At 38.0% G+C, this 27,260-nt stretch overlaps 1 protein-coding gene and 1 long non-coding RNA gene across 4 annotated transcripts in view; one reads left to right on the top strand and one right to left on the bottom strand.

Annotated features, from left to right (window-relative positions):
- SPATA16 (spermatogenesis associated 16) overlaps positions 1-27,260 on the top strand; it is a 203,246-nt gene that overhangs the window by 111,062 nt on the left and 64,924 nt on the right. For all 3 annotated transcript variants that reach the window (XR_012072647.1, XM_006200791.3, XM_072961099.1), the window contains exon 5: positions 18,417-18,501. Coding sequence is in view for 2 of the 3 variants with exons in the window: in XM_006200791.3 (XP_006200853.2) it covers positions 18,417-18,501 (85 nt within the window). In the remaining variant the exon portion in view is untranslated. The remainder of the gene's footprint in view (positions 1-18,416; positions 18,502-27,260) is intronic.
- The window catches only part of LOC140696389 (uncharacterized), a 57,378-nt gene that overhangs the window by 26,447 nt on the left and 3,671 nt on the right, over positions 1-27,260 (bottom strand). The window contains exon 2 of the long non-coding RNA XR_012072654.1: positions 12,051-12,094. This is a non-coding gene — a long non-coding RNA (uncharacterized lncRNA). The remainder of the gene's footprint in view (positions 1-12,050; positions 12,095-27,260) is intronic.

The raw sequence follows: 27,260 nt of genomic DNA, 5'->3' as shown, positions 1-27,260 counted from the left end.
ATGGAATACAATGCAACCATTTTAATTAGTGGACTGATAAATATTTAATAATGTGGAAGATACTCTCATCATATTGTTCATTCTTCAGAGCAGGTTGAAAAAAAAAAACAGTATGTGTAGTATGTTTTATTTACAGAACAAATTTGAACACATCTCTCTCCAGACTAATTACTTTAAATTGCTCTCCATAATCTATGGAATAAATCTTGGCCAAAAATTTTTTTAAAGGTCTCTTATAATTAAGATCCTGCTTATCTGTCCAGCCTCCTCTACACACATACACATACAGATGCATGCACACTTTTCAGTACTGATATACTACCCAAGCACAGCATGCATGCTATTTCATGCTTTTGCACAGTCCATCTTCTCTGCTCAGAATAGCTTTTCCCTCTTTGGCCATCTCTTAAGCCTTTCTTGGGGCCCACCTCCCTGGGAAGGTTTTCCTGACTCCATTTTCTCCCAATAGGATTAATTTTTATTTTTCCGTACTACTTCTGTGCCTGGTCTTGACAGCTACTAGTGTGCATTCTATGTCATAATTATTCTTATAAATGTCAATTTATCTTAAAAGATCATGGGTTTCTTGAAGATGAAAAACTGACCAACTCACCTCTTATACCTTTACTACCCATCTTCATGACTCAGTCACATAGGTCACAATATAAATATTTGTGGAACTGAAATTTCAATCCATATGAAAGCACATAAAGTATCACAAATAGAGTACCCTGAAATTAAAAAATGGTATTATTTCTATTTAAATTCATACTGTAATACACTGGCATTTTAATCCACTCTATAAAGAACAAATTCTCCAAAAGAGGGCTTCTTATCTATATTAACATAATCTGGGTGTCAAAATCTTAAATCTAATAGTAAAGTAGATAAGATCCCCTTAGACCAGATGTCCATATATAAAAATACAGAATGAAAGGGAAGCACCATATTACAAAATTTTATAAAAGCCAACAAAAGAATTTACTGGGAATAATTTGACCCAGACTCTGTAATGAAAACATCTTACGTGACTTGAGTTTCCTCAAGCCTTATCAACCTATGAACACAACTCAAATCATAATAATGGCAGCAACTTCATACACTGACTTAAATCCCACCTGCATAACACAAGAGTTCACCTCTCCTCCACCTTACTTGGGATTCCTGGGAGCTGACTCACAGGCTGTCTAGAAGAACAGAGTAGCAAAGTATGATATGAAGAGGTTAGTTTTTAATGTCATTATCTAAAGCCAAAAAAAAAAAAGGAGGTAAAGTCAGAAAAATCCTTCAAAGTCTTTTAAGTCTTTTGTACTATCCACCACCATTATGTACATGGTTTTGCATATATACAACCTACATACAAATATGCTCACAAAAAATTTAGTATTTACTGTAATGTTCAATGTATGATTCCACAGAGATAATATATTTTAAAACTGTCACTCAAAGATATCTCTGCTTGGAACACTTCAGCAAATTAATGAAGATTCTATTTTGTTGGCCCTTCTTTTTCATTGCCTTCATTCCATTTTCCATAGATGACTTTATCAGCCCATCTAACTCTTCCTTAGCCCTCATTTATCAAAGTTTTTCCTGTAAGGCCTGGAGGCTCATCCACTTATCTGGCAGATTTCTTTTCCACTGATCAGGGAAACCCTTACATCTTTCTCACATTTTAAAAACAGGTTTCAAACTTGCAATGATTATTGCTGATTTGACTGACTCCATTCACTGCCTCTGGGCTTAAGCTTATTGACTAAAATGGCAAGCTGACACTGGACATTTTAAATTGTCATCAACCCTTTTATCTTTTGATCAGTATTTTGGAATCCAACTAGGTTAAATGCACGCATAATGTGATCTTGCTGTTACCGGGGTTTCATATCATTGTTTAGTCTCTGGGTTCCTCATGAAGGAACTGGGAACAAGGTCCAATGTCAGGGGCTAAAAGGACTCAACTCTCTCTCTGCTACTGTAGTCTGCACACTTCCTTGGGGATCCCCTAACAGTCTTTTCCTAGGTTTGTTATGTTCTAAGTGTAACTGCTCAAAAGAGTATCTTAGAGTCACGAGTCTCTAACAATTGATTTCTGTGAAAGATTTTGCCTTCCTCAAATAAATTCTATAAAATCCTGGCCATGGCACTAGATTCCTAAATCCCTGCCTCTCCTGCACAAATGACTGCATTGTCTTCAATGGATGGCTTCATCCTTCTTCAAAGGATGTCTTCAGGGATGCAAGCCCCAACTCTTTGATAAAAAGAAACAGGAAGAGCTGAAATGAATACCATTTGTACCTGTGTCTTATCTTTTGATCATCCCCAGGACAGTAATAACAGTTCACAAGTTCACTTAACAGAGCTACTATTAAATCCCTTCTACTCATAATCAAATGTATTATATGAGGCAATACGAAGCAGGGTCTCCACTACACTCGCCATGAATATTAGATACGTAAAATTCATACTGAACTACCCTAGCCCTCACTCTTCCCTGCCAACCCAGACACACTCTCAAGTCTCACACCTTCCTTCAAGGGATATATTTATTCTTTTCAGGTTTTCATGAAATTTAGAATTTTAAGAGGTTCTTGCTGCAGTCTACTCTTCTGTAACCTGGTATTTTTTTTCTCCATGCTCACAGAACTGTTTATTTCTTTCTTTAAAAACAACTCACATGAAAAAATATTTGCCAGCTGTTAATGCTTTCTGAAATTATTTATTTATATTTTAATTTATAAATATGCTACCATTACTTAACGCCTATGGGCACATTTGAAAAACTAAAAACACAAATTAAAAAATAAGACAAACATCATGCAAGCTGTGGTTTAAGGAAAAAAAGAACACTGTCTCTGCCTATATTAAACCCCCTTCAAGCAAGCACCTAAATAAGTAGATGGATAGTGTACTGTGCCCCAAAGAAATGTAAATGTTTCCTTAAATCAATACCATGAACCAGTTTAAGGGTGCACAAACGTCTCCCAGTGGAAGAGTGATTACCTTGTGAACTCAACATTTGCAGTGCTAGAACTCACTTCTAAGGTCTTCTATGTATTCTGTCCCAAAAGCTCAATAATATAAGTATTACCTGTAAGTGATACATAATAAGTGCTCAATAAACAAACAGTTGTTTGCTTTAAAATGCATACCATTTTAATTCCCTACTATTTAACTTTCTTTATGATGTTCACCAAATCTGGAATCTCCTTTTTTCTTTTTTCTTCAACCTTGCTTGTGTTCTCTTTTCATCTAAAGAACAGTAACTAAAAATATTAGTTTATGCTAGTGTAGTTTTTGTGTGTGTTGGATAATCTGTGAAGTAGTGAAATACACTCTAATGTTTATTAACCAGCCTTTCTGATTCCAATCTATAAATTAAAAGCTACAAAATGAGCATCTAGAAAGCACAATTTCAGCATAAATCAAGGTTTCTATGGATTACATCCACTGATAACTTGCTGGATGACTTTCTTATAGAATTTATCTGAGGAATAAATACATGTAACTCAAAGAATATATACATCTAATAGGAAAAATGCACATTTATGAATTTTTTCCAAAGAATCTTAAGTCGGGGAAAAGTTAAATAAAATTTAGTAAGAATATATTGCAGGCTACTATATAATCAGCTATGCCTGGAAGAAGGAATAGAAGAAGCAGAAAATAAGATTCTTGTCCGTGAAGAGCTTACAATTCTACTAAAGAAAAGATTAACAATTCTCTCTAGAGGATTAAACAGGTACACTGAACCATGGAGGATGGCATGTAACAATGCATTCATGCTCTAAAGCAGTTCCCCACTGAGAGAATAGGAGACCACATCATTTATCATCTAAAACAGGAAAATTATGATAGTGAAAAGGCCCCTATTAATTACCCTCGGACAACAGGCATAGACTAGGACTGCCTTGGGAAAACCTAGGTGTATGGTCACCTGAAGCCAAGAACATGGTCATCTCAGTACTGAACACTCGCCTGAGGTTTTCTCCTGAACAAACATGTTACTCTTAAGATGTTTATCTATCAAGGTAACATAAAGTGTAGCGGAAGCTGCAGGACAGGGGACCTTGAAAGAGTTGAGATCACTTTGTTTTTCTTTTCTGTTCTCCTCCCACTAGTGACTGTTTCTCTTTTGAACAGCCTAGTTCTAATACCTGTGATTGTTAGTCATGCGTGTTTTGGCCAAGAGGATGAGAATCACAAAGACCTACTTTTTCACCAGGAGGCACGGGCAATGCAGTTTCTCTTACAAGTGGACTGAGTGAGATCATCACACTTTATTTCCAATGGGAGAGAGCACTACACTTCATTTCAGCTACTCAGACATAAACCCTGGCATCGACATCTTTGCGTACGCTCCCTGCTTCATGCCACCCATCATCGGCCATGGTGTCTTTCACAAACCAAGGTGTCCAGAGCTTTCGGTTGAATGAATAAGTGAATAAATGATAGCTATTGCCTAGAGACAGGAGAATATAGCTTATGGATAACTATTTCTACTCTCCCCTACCTGCAGAGAAATATCCAAATGAGCAAGAAAATGTCCTAGCCTGCATGGCATAGTTCACTTCCCCAATGCACATGTTTTTTTTTCCCTAGAGGAACAGAGCTCAAAATATTTAATATAATTCAGTGGAAAATTCAGTTTCATACATAGAATGCCATTTTAACTTCAACAGCAAATCTGTGCCTCCCTTCATTTAATGAAATCATTAGCAACTATTTTTTGACCACCTACTATGCGCCAGTCACTGTTCTAGATGCTGGGGGATACAGCAATGAACAAAATTTCAAAAATCTCTGTCCTTACAGATCTTTCAATTATTCATTCATTTGATAATCATGTATCAAGTCTCTAGAGAATTCATAATGATAAATGAGATGTGATCCCTGCCCTCCACAAAATTATACTGATCAGAGATGACTTTAAAGAATACCAATAACTAATCTACAAGAAGGAGTTAAAGGGCTCAAAGAGAAGACTTATAAGCAATGTGTTATTGCTTATAACACAGTGTGGAAGACAAGAGTATTTAAATGCAATAAGGGTTTAAGAAGGCTACACACGTGGCATTCTTGTTGCAGGCTCACAAAACTACACTACCTATATTAGTTAAAAGCTTCGATATGTTTTTAAGTGCAAGAAAAAACTTAACAATGGAGATCAATACACTTTTGAAGCAGTCTAAATAAGCCTGTTTGGGTATTAGCTTCTCAAAGAAGCAATGTATATTTCATTCTCCTAAATACCAGTGTTAGTGCCTGAGCAGAATAATAATTTGCAAATCGAGTACTTTCAAGTATCAGACAGTGCTCGACGTGCATTTCATATAATGGAGCATTTAATCCTCCTAACAATCCTATGAAGCTGGCACCTATTATTATCCTCATGGTATTATGAGGAAACTGAGGCACAGAGAGGTTAAGTCAAAAGTCATACAGAGAGCAAACGGCAAAGTTGAAATTCAAAGGCAGGCTAGCTCCCACATCTGAGTCCTCAATCCCTGCAACATATTGCCTCTGCTAATCTGATGAAAATAATTTATTCAAAGTTAATAATGAATGATAATGCCTTTATCTTCAGAAAAGACACAAATGTACATTACCATTTAAACTGCAACCTAAAGAAGTGACTAATGTGTCATTTTTGGCACTTTAAGTCATTGAGGGAAACATTTTGGCTGCCGGAGAATTTTTTGATGCCTCACAAGTTATCTACCTATCTCTAGATGTACCATTGCCTTCAAAAAAATTACATGCTTGAATGAAGGGAAGTATTGAGAAAAGGAGAAACTGAATCCTATAACACTAGCTTGAGGACAGGAGAAGGTGGGTTTCACCATGGGAGATCTCTGGTGGCCAAAATATAAGGAGAATACAGTGAAAGGAAAGAAAGGAGATGCCAGAACAGTGGCATGGACTATTTAAAGGAGTCTAGAAAAGTGCAGAGAGCAAATCTGAACACATCATAATCTTGCCGAATGTCCACTCTGCATATATATCACTCATAAAAATCAGAAAATGCTTGCATGTTACTTGGATAGGCCTCTGCTATCTTGGAAGAGTGAGCCAGTCTTCCACCAGTGAGCTGTTAACACTTGAACAGATTCTTAACTGTACCTTTGTGGGCTTTTCGCAAAAAGGTTGTTAGTGATGGTGTTTTGGTATGGTGGTTCTTCTAGATGGATTAAATTGAGAATGACACATGTAAAATCGTTTTAAAGATCCATTCTCCTTGGGTCACAAGTGTCCTGTGTAACAATTCTGACCACATCAATATAAAGATGTTCCCTGGGTATAAGCTACCTCGCTCCCAGCTCTATATTCAACTCATTCTGACCATTTACACCATTCCTATCCTTTCAGTAGAGGAACCAGGCTTGCCTGAGCTGGGAGCATCTGACTCAACCAGCTTCACCGTCCACATTCACCCTCTGGTTGACAACACCAGTATTGAAAACAATGGCATCAACCTAATATGTTTCATGTTACAGGTTTCATAGATTTCAAATTGTTTTACAGTTATTATTACTTTTACACACACAACCTTCCAGAATATAGGTAGTATTAAAATCACCTTCATTCTAGAGATGGACTATAGAATGTAAGGAAGAAGACTGGGATTAAGTGACTTTTCCAAGGTCAAGCATCTTCTGAAAGAGTAAGAGGCGTGGCTCCACAGCCTAGCTTCACCTGCACGTTGGCCCACACAGTACTTTCCCCTCTCCTTTTCTCTTTCACTATTTGGTGCTTGATTTGGTTTTATTTTATTAATAAAAGATTGCATAACTGTTAAAACGTATATCATTTCAGTAAACTGTAGTTTAAATGGGTGTCTGTAAGCTGCCTTAAAAACCTCACCACAGTGTATATATACTTTGGTTCTACTGGAAAATTGATTCCAAGTTCCAAAGAACCAGCTTATCATATTGGAGCCTGCATATGCCAGCTAATCACTCTTTTCTTTACCTGTAGGTCCCAGGCTCTTGAGAAACATGTAGCTGCATTTATGATAGTGGTCCAGTTGCACAATATGATAAATAATTAAGATGTGTTACCAGACTGTATAATCTCTACTTATTCTAAGATTTTTTCCTACCCAAGCAGAAATTAGGAGATAGAATGGCAAGCAGTAAGACTATTCTTTTTCCTTACTTCTAGGGAATTACAAGACAGTCCTGGCTAGTTTTGCTGTAAGCTGTTCTTCTGCTGTGAATGGATTTATTTTCTGCTCTGTATACTATTCTTTCCAACTGCTTTACATTTTATATTGGCTCTAGAATCTGCTGGTGTGAACTACTGAAAGCAAAATTAGATTCAGGACTGTCTGTTTTTATATAGCCAGACTCTCCTCTTGAGATTTTGTCCCTTCTGCGGATGACCTAAGATGACATTCTTTGCTTTTTCCTCATCTTTCTCCTTCCTTTGATTCTCCAAGAAGTTGCATAAAACTTCATGATTATGTTTAAGATTAGAGAAACATATGTTCTGGATTTTCACCCATACCAAAAGGTGAGGGTGCCCTCTGGTGATGAAGAAACGTCCCAAGGATGGGGGCTCAATTCTTGGTCATGGTGAAGTGATCTGGGTTATGGTGGGGCAGGAGACAGGTCACCAATAAGAGTGTTCCCCAGAGGAATGCCCCAGAAAGAAACGTTCAAGAATAAGCACTAAGCAAGCTTCTCAGGTTTATCAGACTCCATAAACACTCTTCAGAGAGTCAGGGCAGCGCATTATTTAATTGGATGCTGCTCTGTGATACCAGTCAGTCTCTACCCTGGAGTTAGACTGTTGGCTTCAGGCCAAACCCATTACTGTGTTATCATTATTTATGATTTCCTTGAGACTCAGATATTAGTTCATTCATCTGGAAAAGGAAAGAATTCACTTTTAGATTTTTCTTTTCTCACAAGAGTAGCAGGAAATACTTTTATGGAAACTGCCCCTAGCATCTGACACTGAGTCACCACAGGACCTGGACTATTACCATATTTAAGGACTCAAGTGCCTTCACACATGCTTTTGTCATTCGACTTTGTCCTTAGGAATGGTGCCAATGTCTCAGTTTCCTATTAGCCTATAGTCACTGCCTAGTTTAGGCTCATCCATTATCTCTCAGGAGAATTTCGACAATGACCTCCCACCTCCAGTCTTCTCACCCTCAAATGTATCCTCTAACAAGTTGCCAAGGTTCTCTCTCTAAACCACAGAACTTGCCATGTCATTTAGTACCTAAAACCTGCAGGATAAAATCCAAGTTCCTTCATGCCTTCTCCCTGCCTTCCCTGCCTTCCCTGCCTGCTCTAAACTTAGCAAGAAGGTCCTGATGGGATTGTCTCACTCTTCCTTCTTCTAAACTGTGCATCTGTGTTCAGGTTGTACCCTATACCCAGAATGCCTTTCTCAGGCTTATTCTCCCTTTGCTGGAGTAATCTTCCTCATCACCTTTTTAGGCTGAACCAGGTTCTCATCTCCTGTCTAGGTCTCCCTCCCTGAACACACCAACTCTCTCAGCTGTATTTGTGTATACATATCAATTATTCCACTTTACTATAATTATCTTTGTGCATGTTTGCCTCTCCATTAGACGTTAATGATAGGAAATGGCTTATTCATCTCAGAATCCCCATCTTTGTGGAATGAATGAATTCATAAAGTATGCAAACATGAGTCTAACAAAAACATGTACTCAGATCCCTTCCAAATCCATATGGCCCTACCAAGACTCCCACTCCTCCTAAATCCATACCTAAAAAGCAAAGTAGAGACACCCCAGTACAGCCAGAGGTTGTCACTGTTCCTGCTAAACACAAGAGATCTCGGCTGGGTAAGATCCCATATTACTTTCCCCATCCACAATCCTTCAATTGTTCCCCAACCTCCATAGGAAAAAGTCCAAACTCATCTGCCTGGAATCCAAGGCTACCATAATCTGTCCCCAACATAATTTCCTAGCCCTCTTTTCTTTTACACAAACCCTCTGCCTCTCCTCAGATTCTGCATTAATACTTTCCACCTTCAATGCCCTTGTATGTAATATGACTCTTGGACAAAGGGAAAAAAAAACAAAAGCTCTCTTTTTTTCATCACCACTTTGAAATAATGATAGCCATTTTTCAGGTCTTAGCACTCAATCAGTCCATTACAGCCAAAAGTCATCATTTCCCCCTTTAAAATTCTATAGCATTTATGCCCTGTACTTCTTAGGTAACATGATGTACTTAACATTTGCATAGTTCCTTATGGCTATAAAACTGCCTTATATTTTGATTACTCTTTTCAAATGTAGCTGTTACATCAATACTCAAGTTGGCAGCTCACAGAGGTCAGCATCACATCCTTGTACTTTCGCCTGTGGTCATGACTCCAGGCCTTATTGTAATAAACATAATAAACATTTGCTGATAATGTTGGTAACTCCATTCTGGGGCTCCACGTAGAAAAAAATAATCATCCAAAATAAAATCAAACTTTCATACATAATCTGAGATGCATTTTATTCATCTAGGCCTCTTCAACCAGGCATACATTTTCTATGGGAGTAATAACACATCTCTTGATACAGCGAGGAAAGGAAAAGTTGACTTTGTCAGATTAATAAGCCAGAACCAAGAAGAGCGCATGTCTGCTGGTGAGACAAGTATGGGAAAGGGATAGGTGAGGAGGGCCAGGTATCAAAAGGCAATATAACTACCATCACTGTTCAATCAACCATAGTAATATAGTTTTCAGAGTGCACCAGTGGTTGCCAGTTTAGCAAGAAATTAGCATCATGGAAGTCCAACAAAAGATAATAAAGTCTCGTAAAAAATGCTCAGGAAAAGAACGGCAACATGAGAATAGTACAGAACCATGGTTAAAAGGCCAAATTTTGATGACAAATATACCTGGTTCAATTCTGACCATTTTACCATCTTTTTAGAAAGTTAGCCTCCTAAATTTGAAGAATCTCAGTTTTCTAATCTCATAGCTTGGTTGTAAGAATTAAATGAGATGTAAAACCAATTTCTATATATATGGTAAGCATTCAATAAATATTGGTTGCTATTAAAAATAACAGTACTATTATTATTGTTTATGATGGGCATCAATTGAGAATCTAGGGACAGGCAGTATTTGAATTTCCAGGCCAAGAGACAGGCAGTGAACTTCAAGAATAATTCTCATCCATTAACTGGGAAATCTTGCAGGAGCAAGTGTGGCTAGAACTCCATAATAACCATATCTGGAATGATAATCAAGGTAGGAACATATTAATTGGATTTAGTCTGCAAAAGGTAGACCCCTGGTCTCAGGGATAACATTCAGCTATTAGAACTGGGCAATTAGGCACAGAGGCAGACTGTGTTATAAAAGTCTAGAAACCAAACTATAACCTCTTCAATGTCCATCAACTACTGAAATACATGAACCCACAGTTGTATGGGCTGAGCCTCCTGATGAACCTCAAATGACTAGGAGTAGTGGATGTGGGCGAGAAGATGACCAGGGAAAAGTGCAAACAAAAGCAGATATAAATTACTGAGCACCATATTAGCTGGGTTCTCCAGAGAAACAGAACCAATAGGAGATAAATATATGGGGAATTGGCTTATGTGATAATGGGGACTGAGAAGTCCTAGGATCTGTAGTTGGCAAGCTGAAGAGTCAAGAGACCAGGGCTATAGTTCTGGTCTGAGTTTAAAGGCCTAAGAACCCCACGAGCCAATGGTATCTAAGATCCAATCCAAGTCTGAGTCCAAAGGAAGGAGAAGACCTGTCTCAGCTTGAAGACAATCAGAAAGTGAATCCACACTTACTCAGCCTTTTTTGCTCTACTCAGGCCTTCAACAGATTGGATGAGCCATACCCACACTGGGAGGGCAATTTGCTTCACTCAGCCTATATACTTAAATGCTGATCTCACCCAAAAACACCACCCAAAAGCAAACACAGAATAATATTTAATCAAATATCTGGGCACACCATACCCCATTCAAGTTGACACATAAAATTAGCCACCACAAGCACCTACTACTTACCAGGTATTGTAAGAGGCACTATAATGGTAGCCTTCCGTGGCTTAGTCTAGACCAGTGCTTCCAGAGTTGATGGGGATGTTCTGTCATTCAATACAGTAGCCGCCAGCCACAGGTGACAACTGAGCACTTGAGATGTGCTTTGTGTACCTGAGACACTGAATTTTTCTATTTTAATTTTAATTCATTTAAATGTAAACAGCCACATATAGCTAGTGGCAACTATACCAAATAATACAGGTTTAGGGAAAGAAGGTAATAAACAAGTACACCAACAAATAATTACAAGATATGAGACTTATGCAGGAAAAGGATAAGGTTCTGGTTGGGGTAGGGCAGAACTTATTTAGATAAAATGGTCAGAGTAGGCCTCACTGAAGAGGTTATCAATGTTTAAGCTAAAGCCTAAAAGGCCGAAATCTTGAGAAGCAGCAGCCAGATGAATAATTGAGGGAATAGATTCCAGGCCGGAGGAACCACATGCACAAATGCCCCAAGGTGGGAAATTTCGTATTTGCTCTGAGCAATTGAATAAGCCACAGTTGACTGGAGGATGATGGAAAATGTGTTGAAGAGGAAAATAAGGATAGCGTATTACAAAAGTGGTAGGCCATGGTAGGAGCTTGGATTTTAGTGAGGTAATCTACAGTTACACTTTTTAAAGATCACTGTGGCTGACTGCTGTGTAGAAAATACATGAGCCTGCAGAAAGAGGCTTTTTGTGTGTGTATGCGTGTGTGTGTGCGTGTTTGCGTGAGTTAATTTGCTAGTGTGGCACTCTTCCCAATCAGAATATAATCTCTTTTAATATTAGTGTGTATTTGTATTCAAAAGGAATATTGCATTAGTATTAATTTTAAAAATTAATGGCATGTACATACATATGTTCTTGAGCTTTTTTAAGTACAGGAAAAAGGAAACAACTTCCTAAATATGTCAAAAATAAAGAATTCTGTAGTTAGAACCATCCTATAGACACACGTCTGAGAAGTACCAATGCCAGTTACATAAATGAAACAGCTGCATACAAACCCCAGAAGATTATCCTTAGACTTTGGAGAGAGGTCAATTTCCAGCTGTAGAAGAAAGAAAAGGAGATACTTAAATAAGGTGAAAAGACAACCAGGAAACTGACTAGCATCAAAAAAAAAAGGGGGGGGGGGAACCATGGAGAAAGATGAAAGCAGCTGGAGTCAATTAATAACCCAGGGAAGAGAAGATTAATAAATTATTGTGACGATATGTAGAACCACTTATTCCAGTCTAGCTGGGGCTACATTAATCCTGAATAGAAAACTGAAGCTCACAGACTAAAACTGCAGAAGATGCTCTGCATAGCTGTGAAACTCTGGAATCAGTGAGCAAAGTAGAGCAATGTCCTTCTGTGGAGGTCTTTAAAACAGAGTAGATTCTCATCAGTCCCATTTGAAAGGTTTAAGTGTGATCCTGCCCAAAGGCAAGGTGCTGAACGTAATGACTTTTCAATGTCCCAGCCAGTCAGCCCAGCGAGACCACACAGCTGATGGTGTGCTGTGATCGTCTTTGTTTACCCATATCTTATTGTTTTACACCACCATGTGGCCACACTGAGTAGAAATGCTATAAATTTTGAATCTGAACAGAGGCCTTGAGAAATGCCAGTAACACATTCTCATACTTTCAGAATAGCACAGTCTGTTCAGAAATATGCAATGTGCAAATTCACCTGGCATGAATGATCCTTTTATAGTATTAACTTGGAAAACAAAACTTATACCTATCTTATAAATAATATGTCAAAGTCTTTTATTGTGTATTTGCCACTCTCTAGAAATAGGATTTGGTTCACAATAAGCTGAGTTCGTGACATAAAAATCTTTTATTTTAGATGCATACATATTTGAAAGCCAGACTCTGACCTTTTTACATTTAACAGATGTATTAAGTAAAGTAAGCGTGACTTTTATAAAATGAATTCAGATATAGTATCAAAAGAATAGCAGATCTGCTTGCAGAAAAATAATAATTGTTGACATGTGATGGAAGATATGTTAAAAAATAATTTTAAATACAACACATCAGGCCCCTGGGCTCCCTGGTACCTTTTCTCTTTAATTTATGTAATAAATACATCAGCATCCATTAGCATTCATTAAGCTCTCATATGAGCTAAATGTTGTACTGGACTCGACATTGGACAAATTAAACTGGCAAAGCCCAATCTCTCCCTTTGTTCTCATGTCACCTCCACTACAAGAGCATTTTGTTAAATATAGACAGTGAGGCAGCCCTAGGACCAGGCTGCTTGTGTTACAATCCTAGTAAACCATGTAACTCAGTAGACCTCAGGTTTTTGGTAAGAAGAATTTGATTTTTTTAGTTTAAATAATGTTTTGTCATTTAGCCAACAAATATTTATTGTGTGACTGCCGCACTAACAGTGCCAGGCACTACTCTGGACATTGCAGACAGAGCAGTGACTAAAACAGACAAAAACCCCTGCCTTCAGGGAGCTTACACTCTAGTAAAGAGCCAGACAGTAAATATTTTACACTTCGTGGGCCATAAGGTCTCTGTCGTAATCATTCCACTCTGCCACTGTAATACAAAAGTAGTCAAAGACAACACATAAACAATGCACAAACGACCGCCCATCGCTATGTTGCAGTAGAACTCTACAAACACAAGTCGCAGACCCACAGCCCATGATTTGTGGAGACCCACTGTAGAGAAAGACAGCCATAAACATGACCAAAATTAGTAACAAAATAGCCACTATGTGGGATGGCGATAAGGACTGTGGAAAGGGTAAAAACAAGTGAGAGTATGGGTAGTATTGGAGCGTGCCTGGGCGGTCCTTACCGAGACAGTAACACCCGATAACGACCTGAAGGAAGTGAGCAGGGGGTGACTCGGGAAAGAGAACTCTAGGACAGGGGCCAACAGGTGCAAAACCCCAGAGGCAACAGTGTTTCCTCTTTATGAGGAAAGCAGGACCAAGTAGGAAATGAGGTCAGAGAATTAACATGTGACCAGCTGGCATGAGGCTCAAATGCCATTTTCAAGACTGGTTTTCACTCTGAGTGAGATAGGAAGCCCCTGCAGTTTTAAGCACAGCAGGGACCTGCTCTGGTGCAGTAATTTGAATGGGATTGTTCTGGTTGCTGTGTTGAGCACTGATGTAGTGGGAAGCAGGGAGTCCAGTTTGGAGGCTGCTGTGGTCATTGTGGTGAGACATGATGGGCCACATGGCAATGCTGGAAATGCTGAGAAGTGGCAGGATTCTGAAACAGGTTAAAGATAACCTGACCAGTTATTGAATGGGGAATGAGAGAAAGAAAGGAGTCAATAATGACTCCAAGATTTTTCACCTGAGAAACTGTTTGGATGAAGAAGACTACTAGAGACTGGGGGAGAGGAAGCAAGGAAGATCAGGGTCTCAGATATAGAAATAAGTTCAAAATACCTATTAGGTATCTAAGTAGAGGTGTCAAGAAGGCAACTTTTGAGTCTGGAGAGCTAAGAAGAGCATTAAACTCAGGGTATAAATGTAAGAGTTGTCAACCCACAGACAGTGTTTAAAGCTACAAACTGGTGAGACCACTAAGGGAGTGATTACAGAAAGAGAAGGGGTCCAAGTGTTGTGCACTGGGGAACTCCAAAGTTAGGAGTCCAGGGAGATGAGGAGATGCCAGCAAAGGAGACTGAAAAGAGCAACCAGTAAGATAGGAGGGAAACCATAAAGAACAGAGTTGTGGAAGCCAAGAGGGAAAGCAGATACTGGAGGAATAATCACATCAGCTGTACCTGAGAGTATGTGTGAAATGAAGACTGAGAATTGAGCCATTGCATTAGGAGTGTGGAGACAATTAGGCACACTGACAAGAGCAGTTTCAGTGAAGTGGTAGGAGTAAGAGCCTTGCTGGAGTCAGTTCCAGAGGAGGGTTTTTGTTCTTTTGTTTGCTTGCATTTTGTGTTTTGTGTTGTGTGTTTTTTTTTTAAGAAAAAGAAAGAATTGAGATGATAACTGGAAGTTAAGTGGATCAAGAGAGCCTTTTGGGTGTTTTGTTTTGTTTTAAGGTGGTAGGAAGAACAACATTTTTGTGTGTTGGTAGAAAACTTCCAAGAGAAAAGGAGAAATTTAAAGAGAGAGCGAGGGGGAAGGAGAGAAAGAGAAAGACTTTCTGGAGCAGTTTCCATGGGTGGGAAGGTGGGATGAGATCTGGTGCAGGCCTGTGGGTGGGCTAGATTCACACTCCACCGTGTAAAGTGCTTATTGTGGTGCTTAGCACTTAGTAAAGGCTCAAAACTGACAGATATTAAACCACCGACCATCAAAGGGGTTTGGCTGACATGATCTCACAGTCCCATGCAGCTACAACATTCAGTAGATTAATAAAAGGAAGCTGAATAGAATACAGACAATGAAACGCAGACATTTAGAAGCAACGCTGAATTGCACTGACCAGCATCTAGGATACTGGTCTAAAGGAAAACAGAAGAAAAGTAGGAAGAGTAAGTGATCATTGTTTTCTTTTGATTCATGAAGTGAGTCAGCCAAAACCAGGCTCCCACAAGCTACTTGACTCCTTGTAGATTCTCTGGGTTAATTAATTAATTAATTATCTTTGCCCTTGAGAAATTCAGCATGATGGAAAACCCCTATCTCTTGCCTCACAAATATTGTGTGGTATAATGTTACTTCCATGCCCTTTTCGTATTCTCCCACTGAGTTTTATACTGATTCACAGAGGCAAGACTGTAGGACAGAGCCATGATAGGGCACCAGACAAAGGAAGGTGGGTGGTGGAAGCATAACCGCCACTTCCATGAGCAGAAAGTGGGGTTGGAGCAACTACAACCTAAATCATTTTCCTAATACGAACACAGCTCTGTGCCAGGTACTGGAGGAAACACGGTGTACGTATGGAAAACATCTTAGTAAATGTGTAGCTTTATGAAACCCATGTATAGTTACTTAACACTAGTATCTTTTAAAAATTCTAATAATTGTGTTTCACTGAGGGCAGGTAACAAATTTCAATGAATCTTAATTCCTCCCTTATTTCAATACAGATTTGAACATGTATTCCTTTGGGGGAAAAAAAAAAAACCCTGAACCCCTGGGTATAAGAAAATCATACTTAAGAAAGCAGCAATTTGACAACACATTATAGTAGAAAAAGCAACTTTTGGAAAACATTAATAAAAATGCGAAAACTCCTAATTGTACAATGGTGAACTCAAAACCAAATCACTGAAGCTTTAAAAATGCAGGAAAGCCCTAGAAACCCACTGTGGTGACCTACTTTCTCTTTTTTCACAGTTATTCCAATCCAAGGATGGCAATCACCAATGTGATAGAAACAGTGGATTTAGATTTTACTTCACTCGACACTGTGTCTATGATACAGGATTGTCTTTTACAGTTTTTCCATGTTTCAAAAGTATAAAGTTTCTTTCCAAAACTGCTCAATAATTTCAGTTCGCTATGTACGTTCTCCCTGAAACATCTGAGGGGACCCATGGCCAGAATGCATAGAAGCTGCCATCTGACTGCTGACTGACAATTATACCAATGCTTGCCAGCTGGTGCTCAACCTAATAATCTGTTGATCTTAGAATTAGGCAAACTATGCCAAATCTGGCCCAGCACATTTTTTTTTTTTTTTGTAAATAAAGTCCTATTGGAACACAGTCGCCCTTATTTGTTTACTTACTGCCTACAGCTGCTTCCAAAAGGCAACGGTGAGTAGGTATGGCCCACAAAGCCTAAAATATTTACTGTCTGACCCTTTACAGAAAAAGGTTGCCCAGCCCTGGTTTAACTAATGCCTGGTGTCCTCATTTAGCAGTGTTTGTTTCAGCCGTATTTACATATCCAAATGCTGACGGCAGGAGGAATCAGAGTGTCGAATCAAGCCATCACTTAAGAGTACCCAACTTCTGTGAATACAGTGTGTGCTGCCCCTCAGAGTGAGATTTTATGTTTTTCCTCAATTTCTTAGCTTGTTAAATGGGTATCTACTAGGGGACAGGCACCAAATGTCAAGTAGAGTGACTTTTTAGGTTGTCACAGGAAGAAAATTTTTCCAGGCGTTTCTATCAAAATGCAAATATTTGAGATTTACTTGTGCTCCTCTCTAGCCTGATTTTTACAACTTGTTTTCTACCTCATACGTGTTCATGTGACATCAAAACCTGCTAGCTCACTTTATCTTGCTAAACTAGGGCTCTGAAAAATATAAAAGGATTCCTAAAAGATTAGTTATTCTTAAATTACTGTCATTAATTTTGAAATGTCAGTGGGCAGCTTCTTTCCAATAACACATGTGTAAAGAGAGAAATACTGAGCTGAATAATCCTTCAAATGGTATCTTTTTCCCAAGGTTGATCTTTAAGAGTCCTAATTTTTTTCTGTCCTGAGCAAGAATCTAAACATTCTAATTCTTCAACAGAGCACCCCAGTAAGTTTCCAGCTGCTGTGCCTTAAACAACCCATATTTAGGGGAGGAAAATGTCTAATTCAATTTTCAATGATGTCAAGAAACAACACATATCTGCAGGCAAAGATAAGAAAAATGTTCAAGGTACACAGTGATACGTCTCCTTAAATAAACAAACTTTTGGTCCTAGTGATTAGGTACACAGGATTATTATATGTTTAATTGGCCAACGTGACAATTTGGAATTACTTCTAGTCACATTTAATTGGATTTGGAATCTCTGGAGGAAAGAAATAGAGAGGTCTAGCAGAGAAACAGTCATAAAGTAAACTGTTTTTCCAAAGTGTGCTAAGCAATGAATTAATATCCATTGCACAATAGTTTTTAATATCCTCTCAGCTTAATAAGACTAATGTGATGGTTGTACACACTAAATTCTAAAACTAATTCAATTAAGCACAAAGGCTGGGGGAGGGGAGTGTTTGTTCAATTGGAATTTTTTTATTTTCAATTTTAAGGAGGCTAGTTAAATCAGAGGTGAATAATCTTTAACTTGGGTAAAATCTAAGATATGCTTAAATATACAATAGTTAGCTATCTATGCTCTGGTAGGTTAGAAGGCATTCTAGAGTCCACAAAATACGGGTTACTCTATAAGTGCTCTGAAGCTTAATAAGAGGTAACCAAAACAAAGCATTCTCTCATAGTCTTTATTCTTATACTGTACAAACAGAAAAATCACACAGAAGACAAATGGCATGTTCCTTCTCTTATACTTTTAGTTTAGCTACCAAAAAAAAAAAAAAGACCTACTTTCTACATTCTAAAATGTGCCTTCTGCTTTGCTTAATATTAGCCTAGTCAAATTTATACATTACAAAATCTTCTTCGGTATTTATATATACTGCCTGTTATGGTCTTCCTTCTGTCCCATAAATTTGTTTTTAAAAAAAAAATCTGTCCTTGTTCGTAGGAGTGCCATGATTGCTGACTACATGTTCTGGCTCTGTGGCGGAGGTGAACAGTGTATAAGCAAGCTCATCAAACTGTATTGGCAGGTAAAAACTGATGTCCCAAGTAGGGAGGCGGAGCCCATTTCATTTTTAGAACCAAAATGAAGGATTGGTGCTTCAAAGGCTGCTGAAAAAGGTAGCTCTGGGCATATCAATCAGAAGGGCACTACTCAGTAGTAATGTATTTATAATGAAGTAGATTTTCGGAGGCTAATTTTAAGGGCAAAATTCAAGGTTGTTAACCCTTGGCCCATACTTCAGTTTTACAACCCAATATAAATTTTAGACATCCCAGGAACTAGTTTCCCAGGCATGCTGCTATAATGACATGATCCTCTAAAATATGAACATTGTATTTTCATAGATTCTTCTTGATCTATGACCTGTAAAAGATTGCCAGGAGTAATACTAATTACATAATAAATGAAAATACGGAGATTTGTCGTATTTGTGGAGTAACACGCAGTATTTGAATAACAATACAATAACAACCTGCAGATCTTCTTTCTTATTTATTATTCAAAATGGAAGCAAGAAGTCATACCAAAGGTCAACTACATGTCAAGAAGAAAGTCATAATTTCTTAGAATTATAAGAAGTTAGAATTTACTAGTTCCATTTCCTTCACAATGTACAATCCTATCCTATCCTTCTCCCACAAGCTGTCAATGACTTTCCACTGAAATAGATTCAAAGTGAAGAGCTCACTTATCTCCAAGAAAAAATTTGCTAATTATTAAACCGTTCTCCTCATTTAAAGCGGATTTCTACTCCCTTAAAACTTCCATCAAGTGGTTTCCACTGAAGCCACACAGACCAAATGGAAACCCACTTTCAAATGAAATTTTTTCAAATATTTGAAAATCAAGTACAGAAGCCAACTCCATCCCCTATATCTCCTCCTCTCCAGCCTGTATGGGAACTTTTTTCTTTGTATTTCAAAATTGTTTAATTTAATTGAATATGAACTTTTCCACCAAATAGAATAAGAGGTGCTAAAACACTATGAAAGTGAGAAATAATTGCCAACAATCTTCTGCTGCTCCTTGATTTTTCCCAGATTTTCACTACTGTGCCTTGGCCACTAGTTTTCTGTCCCTATATCACATGTTATCTTCATTGGACAATATAGTATTAGGTTTACCATATAACATTCTCAGTAATTTATATAGTTCCATGTAAATATTTGGAGCTCAATTTACCTATTGTAAAAAATAAAGATTTAAATTAGTCCTAATATAAGTAAGTAACCTGTAAGTTGACCTTCAAGTAGAAAAAAGTTTAATCTCAGAAAAAAATTATTAATTTGCTGATAAGTTTGAGACTTTTCTGCAGGAATCTGGAACACACAAGACAGTAGTAGTTGCTAATATGTATGTAAGTAAATAGCAGTAAAGAATTGCTAGGTGTGAAAAATAAGCAAATAATATGGGCTACAGACATAGTAGAGAAAGAGGTAGTTTTATTAAAGAATTTCAGAGGCTTTTGGAAAAAGGTAGGAAAGGAGTTGAATCTTAAGGGTTAGATGATATTAAGCAAGCCTGACAAATATTAGGTCCCAAATGAATGTTTTAATTTATTCATTCATTAAACAAACATATATTGAGTGCCTATTATGTGTTCTGCATTGAACTAGGAAAAATAGATCCAATGTTGGTGCAATCTAAGACAGGCTAAGAGCTTGAAGTTTTGTAAATAAATGTTTTTTCTGTTTCCTTTAACCTTCAAAAGGCATTAGTACCCCTATTTTACTTATCTCAAACTAAAAATAAATAACCTCTACTTACCAATACATCCATGTTTGCTATACAAAACAGGAATAAAACTAATACTACTATTTTACTATTCTGCACTAATAAAAGATAATTTTTAAAAAACCTAGTTGTCTTTGTATTCTCTTTTTCTTCTTTAATTTGAAACAACTTGGTTATTGAAAAAGGATCCTTGTCTGGAAGTCATGTCTGATCCAGTACAAGTTCTAACAGCAACATCTAACCTAAAAAGCAAGCTAGTTTCTGGAGGAGCTTCAGCTAGAAAATAAGAAATGACCAGCATAAGGTGTTTGAGAAGGTCTGTTCTTAAAGCCCATTTCAGCTCTAAAATCTTATATTATCAGGCACATCCAAATATGATGTCACACTACCTACTGAATGGGAGAAAATATTTGCAAATGATATGATCGATAAGGGATTTATATCCAAAATATATAAACATCTCATACAACTCAACATCAAAAAACAAACAACCCAATTAAAAAATGAGCAGAAGACCTGAATAGACATTTTTCCAAAGAAGACATGCAGATGACCAGCAGGCACATGAAAAGATGCTCAACATCACTACCAGGGAAATGCAAATCAAAACTTCAATGAGAGATGACCTCACATCTGTCAGATTGGCTACCATCAAAAAAAAAACAAACACAAATAACAAATGTTGGCAAGGATGTAAAAAAAAGAGGAAGCCTCATACACTGTTGCTGGAAACATAAATTGGTGCAGCCACTGCAGAAAACAGTATGGAGGTTTCTCAAAGAACTAAAAACAGAACTACCATATGACCCAGCAGTTCCACTCCTGGGTATATATACAAAAAGAAACAAAACCACTAATTCAAAAGGATACATACACTCCAATGTTCATAGCAGCATTATGTACAATTGCCAAGATATGGAAGCAACCTAAATGTCTGTCAACAAATGAATGGATAAAGAATACATGACATATATATACACACCATGGAATACTACTCAGCCATAAAAAAGAATGAAAATTTTGCCATTTGCAGCATCATGGATGGACCTGGAGGGTATTACGCTAAGTGAAATAAGTCAGACAAAGAAAGACAAATACAGTATGATATCACTTATACATGGAATCTAAAAAATACAACAAACTAGAGAAGATAACAAAAAAGCAGCAGACTCACAGATAAAGAGAGCAAACTAGAGGTTAGTTAACAGTGGGAAGAGGGAAGGAGCAATATAGGGCAGGGATTAAGAAGTACAAACTATAATGTATAAAATAAGCTACAAGGATATATTTATAGCACAGGGAATACAGCTAATATTTTATAATAACTATAAATGGGCATAACCTTTAATAATTGTGAATCACTACATTATTATACACCTGTAACTTAAAATATTGTACATCAACTATACTTCAATAAAAAAAAATAGGTGTCACAAAATTTAAGGAAAAAAAGTAACAGAATTAGAAAAGGCATCCTGAAGATAAGTTTCATGAACTAAACTCCTCTAACTAGCCCCAACATCAGCTTAGCATACCACACCAATGTCTCAACAGTTATATATTTCTTTCTGCTAGCCAGTCTCTCCCTCATCTTAATTCAAATGCATATATCTCCCCACTCCCCATACCCTGCTCTGTTCTAAATCAAAAGTAGGTTTTGGAATATTGCCAGAGTCCCCAGTTCATACCAACTTTAAAGACAGGGCTGCCTCAAACCACCATGGCAATTACACTGTTGAATGTAAAAATGCCCTACACAACAGAGGCTAGAAATTATGTCTGCATGTATATTGTAGACAGCCATTAAAACTGAAGAGACTGAACAGAGGGGTTATTTTCACTATCTTTGTAAGTGGAGAAGTTACTATATACCACATACAATCTCAACCACATATAATCCCTACCACCCTGGCCAGTTACTCATTTAGTGATCCTAAACAGGAAATGGAAATTTCAGAATGTAAAAATTTGAGAACCAGTCTACACTTACTCTCCTACATTACTGACTTACAAACTCTCAAATGCAGAAAAATAGACCATTGCTTTGGTGAGCTCAAGAACACCTTTCAACTGTATTAGGACTATTTTTCATATCATCAACTCAGCAAGAAAAAAAAAAGGCATAAAGCTCTATACTATATGATAGCTCATACTGGGATATATCACTTTGAATAAAAGTGTTTGTACATGTTATTCTACAATAGTATCACCTCTGCAGAACTAGAGAGGGTTGTAAATAACTTGTCAACCGTACTTGCATTCATGCTTCTGTTACCTGACGCTCATCTTCCGTTATCAGCCACTCTCTTCTTCTCAAACACCCTCAGACTTCATCACAATTCTGAACTAATTAGCAAAAACAGAAGGTCCCTAGTCAGGCTGGAAATTAGCCATTTTGAAGCAGTGATTCTTGTGTATTTGAATATTGCTCCTGAAGTAATAGTATTATTCCAAGAAGAATTTTAGAGTAAACTCTAGTGCACTTCCCAAGGCCCCAGTCCCTTAGATCCAGGACTAGATTTAATAGCGCCAAGAGCAGAGCTAGATTTAATAGCACCAAAAAACAAAACCAAACAAGGCATCCTCTTTCACGCCTGTTTACTTTTCCTGTTTTCTCACCTTTGTTTTCAGCCCTGCTCTCAGCTGTGTGGGTAATCTTACGTGCAGCTTTATCTCCTGCAACGTGAGGAACAGAACCAACTCTGGTCTGCATCACTTAGCAAAGTGGAGTCAAAAAAAGGCAGTAACAGCTAATTTTGTTGCAGAACTCCCACCAACCAAGTACAGAGCAACCGCACTAAACAGGGGCAAGCTGCCTGATCAGCTCATGCCCTACTTTGACTGTTCTTTTTAAATTCTTTCTTTCTTTTTTTCCTTTCTTTCTTTCAGTCACAAACCCCTCTGAGAGTCTGATTCAGATGACAAGCATCAACTAGAAAATACTCATAAACACATACCACAGAAGAAATGTGCTTCTTATTTATCAACTTGCATTGGAAATTGATCTACACCTAGTTCCTAAAGCAGCACTGACAGAGAATCATGGCTTTTCCACGCTTGTGAGAAGGTTATACAATTTTTCTAGAATAAGAACCTGAAATACCATATTTGACACTGCATCAGTGTCAACGTTCCATTTGAGGGCAATAAGAGGTGAAATTCTGCTTCACAAAGTCTCTAGTAGCAAATGGAGTCAGAGCTCCTGTAGCTCACGGTATCTCATGTGCTTCATGTGTCATGAAATCCCCAAATTCATGTTACATCATTTCCTTTGTCCTCAGATTATCTTTATTAACTCTTTAACATCAAGGCTATCTCTGTCAGAAATGGGTTTCAATTTTAAAGTTATCTGGACAAAAAGTGACCTTCATAAGAGATAAGCCATTTGCAGAGTGTCTGAAGATTTTTGTTCCCAGAAACTCTCACCTTTAGCATTGGAAAATTCATCTTTTTCATCCAGTCACCATTTAGAATAGAAGCCCAACCAAAAAAGCTCATTATTCTTCAGCAATATTTCTGATAGTAAATTCAGCATTTCAATCAAAAGATTTGCCTCATTTATGTGACTAAGATATGAGCCATATAAAGCTAGTCCTAGAATGAACTTCTCACCACCAATTTGTTCTAAGATGGGGTTTTCTTTTCTCTTAAAAAATGTTAAGGAATTAACCAAACCAAATCTCTCCTAAATCTCTTCTCTGGATTGCCAACAAACTTCTCTAATAGGAAAGAATCTCATGGGGTGCTCTTGTATCTTGACAAAGATTTACTGAAAAGGCACTGATTTGAGTTCTTGGCTCTGAGGAAATTGGAGGTTTTCACAGAAGTAGAAAGACCTCTTTGGGGATTGTTGGAAGGGTTGTTGACACCAACACAAGTCCATGTAAAAAGCCTGACATGTGGAGCATCTTTCCTTAGTGAAGCAGCAGAAGCTGAGGCAGTGCCAACTTCTCGGGTCCTCCATCTGTGCAGAGAATACCAAGACTTTCCATCCAATTCAAGTTGTATTTGGCATTGAAATGTGCACCATTTTATAGATATCAATGGCCTAAATGGTTTCCAAAGAGAGCTCACCAAAAAGAAATATTTCGAAGGACAAAATCAGGAGCTGGCAGCACTGACAAACTAAAGATTTTCCCCAGGGACATGCTTGAGCAAGATGGTGCACAGTGTGTAGTCCCCTAAGGCCCTTCCATGGCTTTCAGGGGTTCACAGACCACGGGATAAGACCCTTGCACTACTCTTTGCAACAGCCCTTTTTCTCTTTGGTATTGGGCCTAACGGGAGAGATTTACTGCTTCCGGCACTCAAAGTGAAAAACAGCACCCAGAATGATAGTGTCATGTAGTGCCTCCTCCAACCGCACTGCAGTCATTCAAGCTGGAAACCTTTCCAATCCAGTGTCTCCAGACTCCTCTTAATTTAGTGGATAGCTTTCTTCTCTACTCTCAGATTGTATCTGTCACTCATTCTCATTCAGCAAATATTTATGAAGCACTCATTAGTGACTGCATTAGGCACCGTGTATGTATGGGAAATATAGCAGTGAACAAAACAGACATCACCTTGTTTCAAAAGCAATATAATTCCAGCACAAAATATTTACAAAGAAAAACAACTAGTAGTTAAATTAGACACCCCTTCTTAATCTGGTTTTCTTCTATAGTACCATCAAAGTGAATTGCAAAAAACAGCTTAGTAAACATATATGTTAAGTTAATCAGTCAACCAAATTAAATACTGGTTTTGCATGAAACTCAAACCAATAAAGTTGAGAATTTGGAATAGTTGTTTTGTTTTCAATTTAAAAATTCAGTGCTTGTATTAATTTGACAAGTATGTGTGTGTGTGTGTGTGTGTGTGTCTGTGTCTGTGTGTCTGTGTGTTTTAAGTTCTAAATTGTGGATACCTTTTGTGCTTTAGTTGAGTTTGGGATTCATCAGAATATTTGGAGAAGACTGCCTTTTTCCAGAAGTTTTTTACTTCATTGATTTCTGTGCTCACAAATTTTTCCATGCAAATTCTAAGGTCTTAGCTATTAGCTTCTTCTTTCACAAGTAGCTATCAAGGTAGCAGCACGCTAATGCATTTCTGTGCACTAACCAGAGAATGGTGTAGGACAGCTTAACACTGAACGAAAGCTGATCTCTTAGGCTACCTTTTTCATTCCAGTTCTTTGTTTATCTTCTTGATATGGCAAAATCATTCCAATATTAGTCATTTACCTGGTAAAATGTGTGATATCTCAACCTCCGAATAAAAATAAGATCTTCAACATGAAATTACAGGCAAAGTAAGGTCAAGGATCCACAAAAAAAAATTATCTTTAAAAAAACAAAAATTTATTATCTTTAACAAAACACCTACATGTTCGGGAGAAGGAAAAAAATGTGTTCTCGCTAAAGATTTGCTTCCCTGTGAAAAATTTTTCCACAGAGAGAACAAAATAGAAGTACCATATGAGCATTTCTCTTAATGGCCTATGTTTATAGTCTGTTTATTTATTTGGCCTGTCAAGCAGAGAGTTTATAAAATATTTGGACAGGAAGTATCTGAGAACAAGTAAGGGATTATAGTATTTAGATCAGATATAATTTGAGAAGCGCCAAAGCCACTCACCTAAAAATATTCTCCCTATCAATTGCCATATATTATGCTTAAATTCCCACCGTTTGGCATTAAGTCTCTAGTCCTCCCCAAGTAATATGAAAAAGAAATCTAAAAAAAAAAGAAATTTTATCTCGAAGTGTTTAACCCATTAATGGGTGACCCCTTGACACAGGTGTGGGAATTAGTTTGAGACTTTCTTAGTCTCTTTGGAAACATGAAAACAGAATCCTGAAGGTACACGACGGAAGGAAAGGCAAGCTCTGATGAGGAAAGGTGACCGTGCTCTGGAATACAGGGAAAGTAGACCGAACAGAAGGACCTTATGAAGCTCATGGGTGTCTGTGCTTAACTCCGTGGAGGAAAGGAAGCAAAAGGAAACAGGCAACACAAAGCAGTAAACGAGATCAAGCCTAAGAGTCACGATATATAACTTCAGTAGTTGCAATGCAAGGATTCCGTTTTGGATGAAGTCACTTCATTCCTGTATTAGTCAGCTACTGCTACGATAATACTATATAACAAATCACTCTGAGACCCAGTGACTTATAATAATAAGCCAGTTAGCTTGGGTTTGTCTGATCTAGGCTGGTCTCAGCTGGGCTCCGCTAAGCTTACCTCTAAGCTGCAAAGAGGCCCAAGTGTGATCCACATGTCTCTCATCCTCCTTTGACCTGTAACTACCCGATGTCTGTCCCTCTTACAGCAAAATGCAGGATTCTGAGAGTAAGCAAAACCACTAAGGCACATTTTAAGCCTCTGCTCCCGCCATGCTTGCTAACATCCCATTAGCCAAAGAAAACCATGTGGTCAAGCCCAAGGACAAGGAGTAAGACTCTAAGGAGTAAGACTCTTCTGCTTACTGCAAAGCCATGACAAAGCTGTGGATATGATACCACTATAGGGAGGGAGCAAGTTGAGATCAACAACTCAGTCTACCACAACTGCTCTAGACTTCAGTTTATACTGTTTTATGATGACGAAGTTGGCTTAGGAAAGTGGTTCTCAAACACTGGTCTAGTGACCATCTGTATAAGAGTCACTTGGGAAAACATCTGAAATATTGGATTCCCAGAGTTGAGTGAGGGCCTAAAAGTCATATTTGTCTACTGCCCCTTCCAGGTGATTCTGATGCACAACCATGGGCTAGATGTTCTCTGAGACCATTTATAATTTTTTAAGTGAATGACCAACTCAGCCAAACATGGAGTTTATGTAGGACTTTCCTAGGTGCAAAGGTAGAGTGGCCAACGAGCTGCAAAGGTGATGCTGCCTACCTGAAAATGCCACCGATATAATCCTCAAGCCCCAGATTCCTCCCCTCCTATATGCTCCACTCTAGAAACGCCCCCAGTACATGAGGCAAACCGTGCTTCCATTTCTAAACATCAACAACTGCTCTCCCCTTCTCGCCATGATATAAGTCAGGTTTTCCTGCCCACC

The sequence above is a fragment of the Vicugna pacos genome, chromosome 1 (genome assembly GCF_048564905.1).
Source record: "Vicugna pacos chromosome 1, VicPac4, whole genome shotgun sequence".
Classification (NCBI taxonomy): Eukaryota; Metazoa; Chordata; class Mammalia; order Artiodactyla; family Camelidae; genus Vicugna; species Vicugna pacos.
Note: the sequence above shows the minus strand (reverse complement) of the source record. Positions and strands in the feature narration are given on the sequence as shown.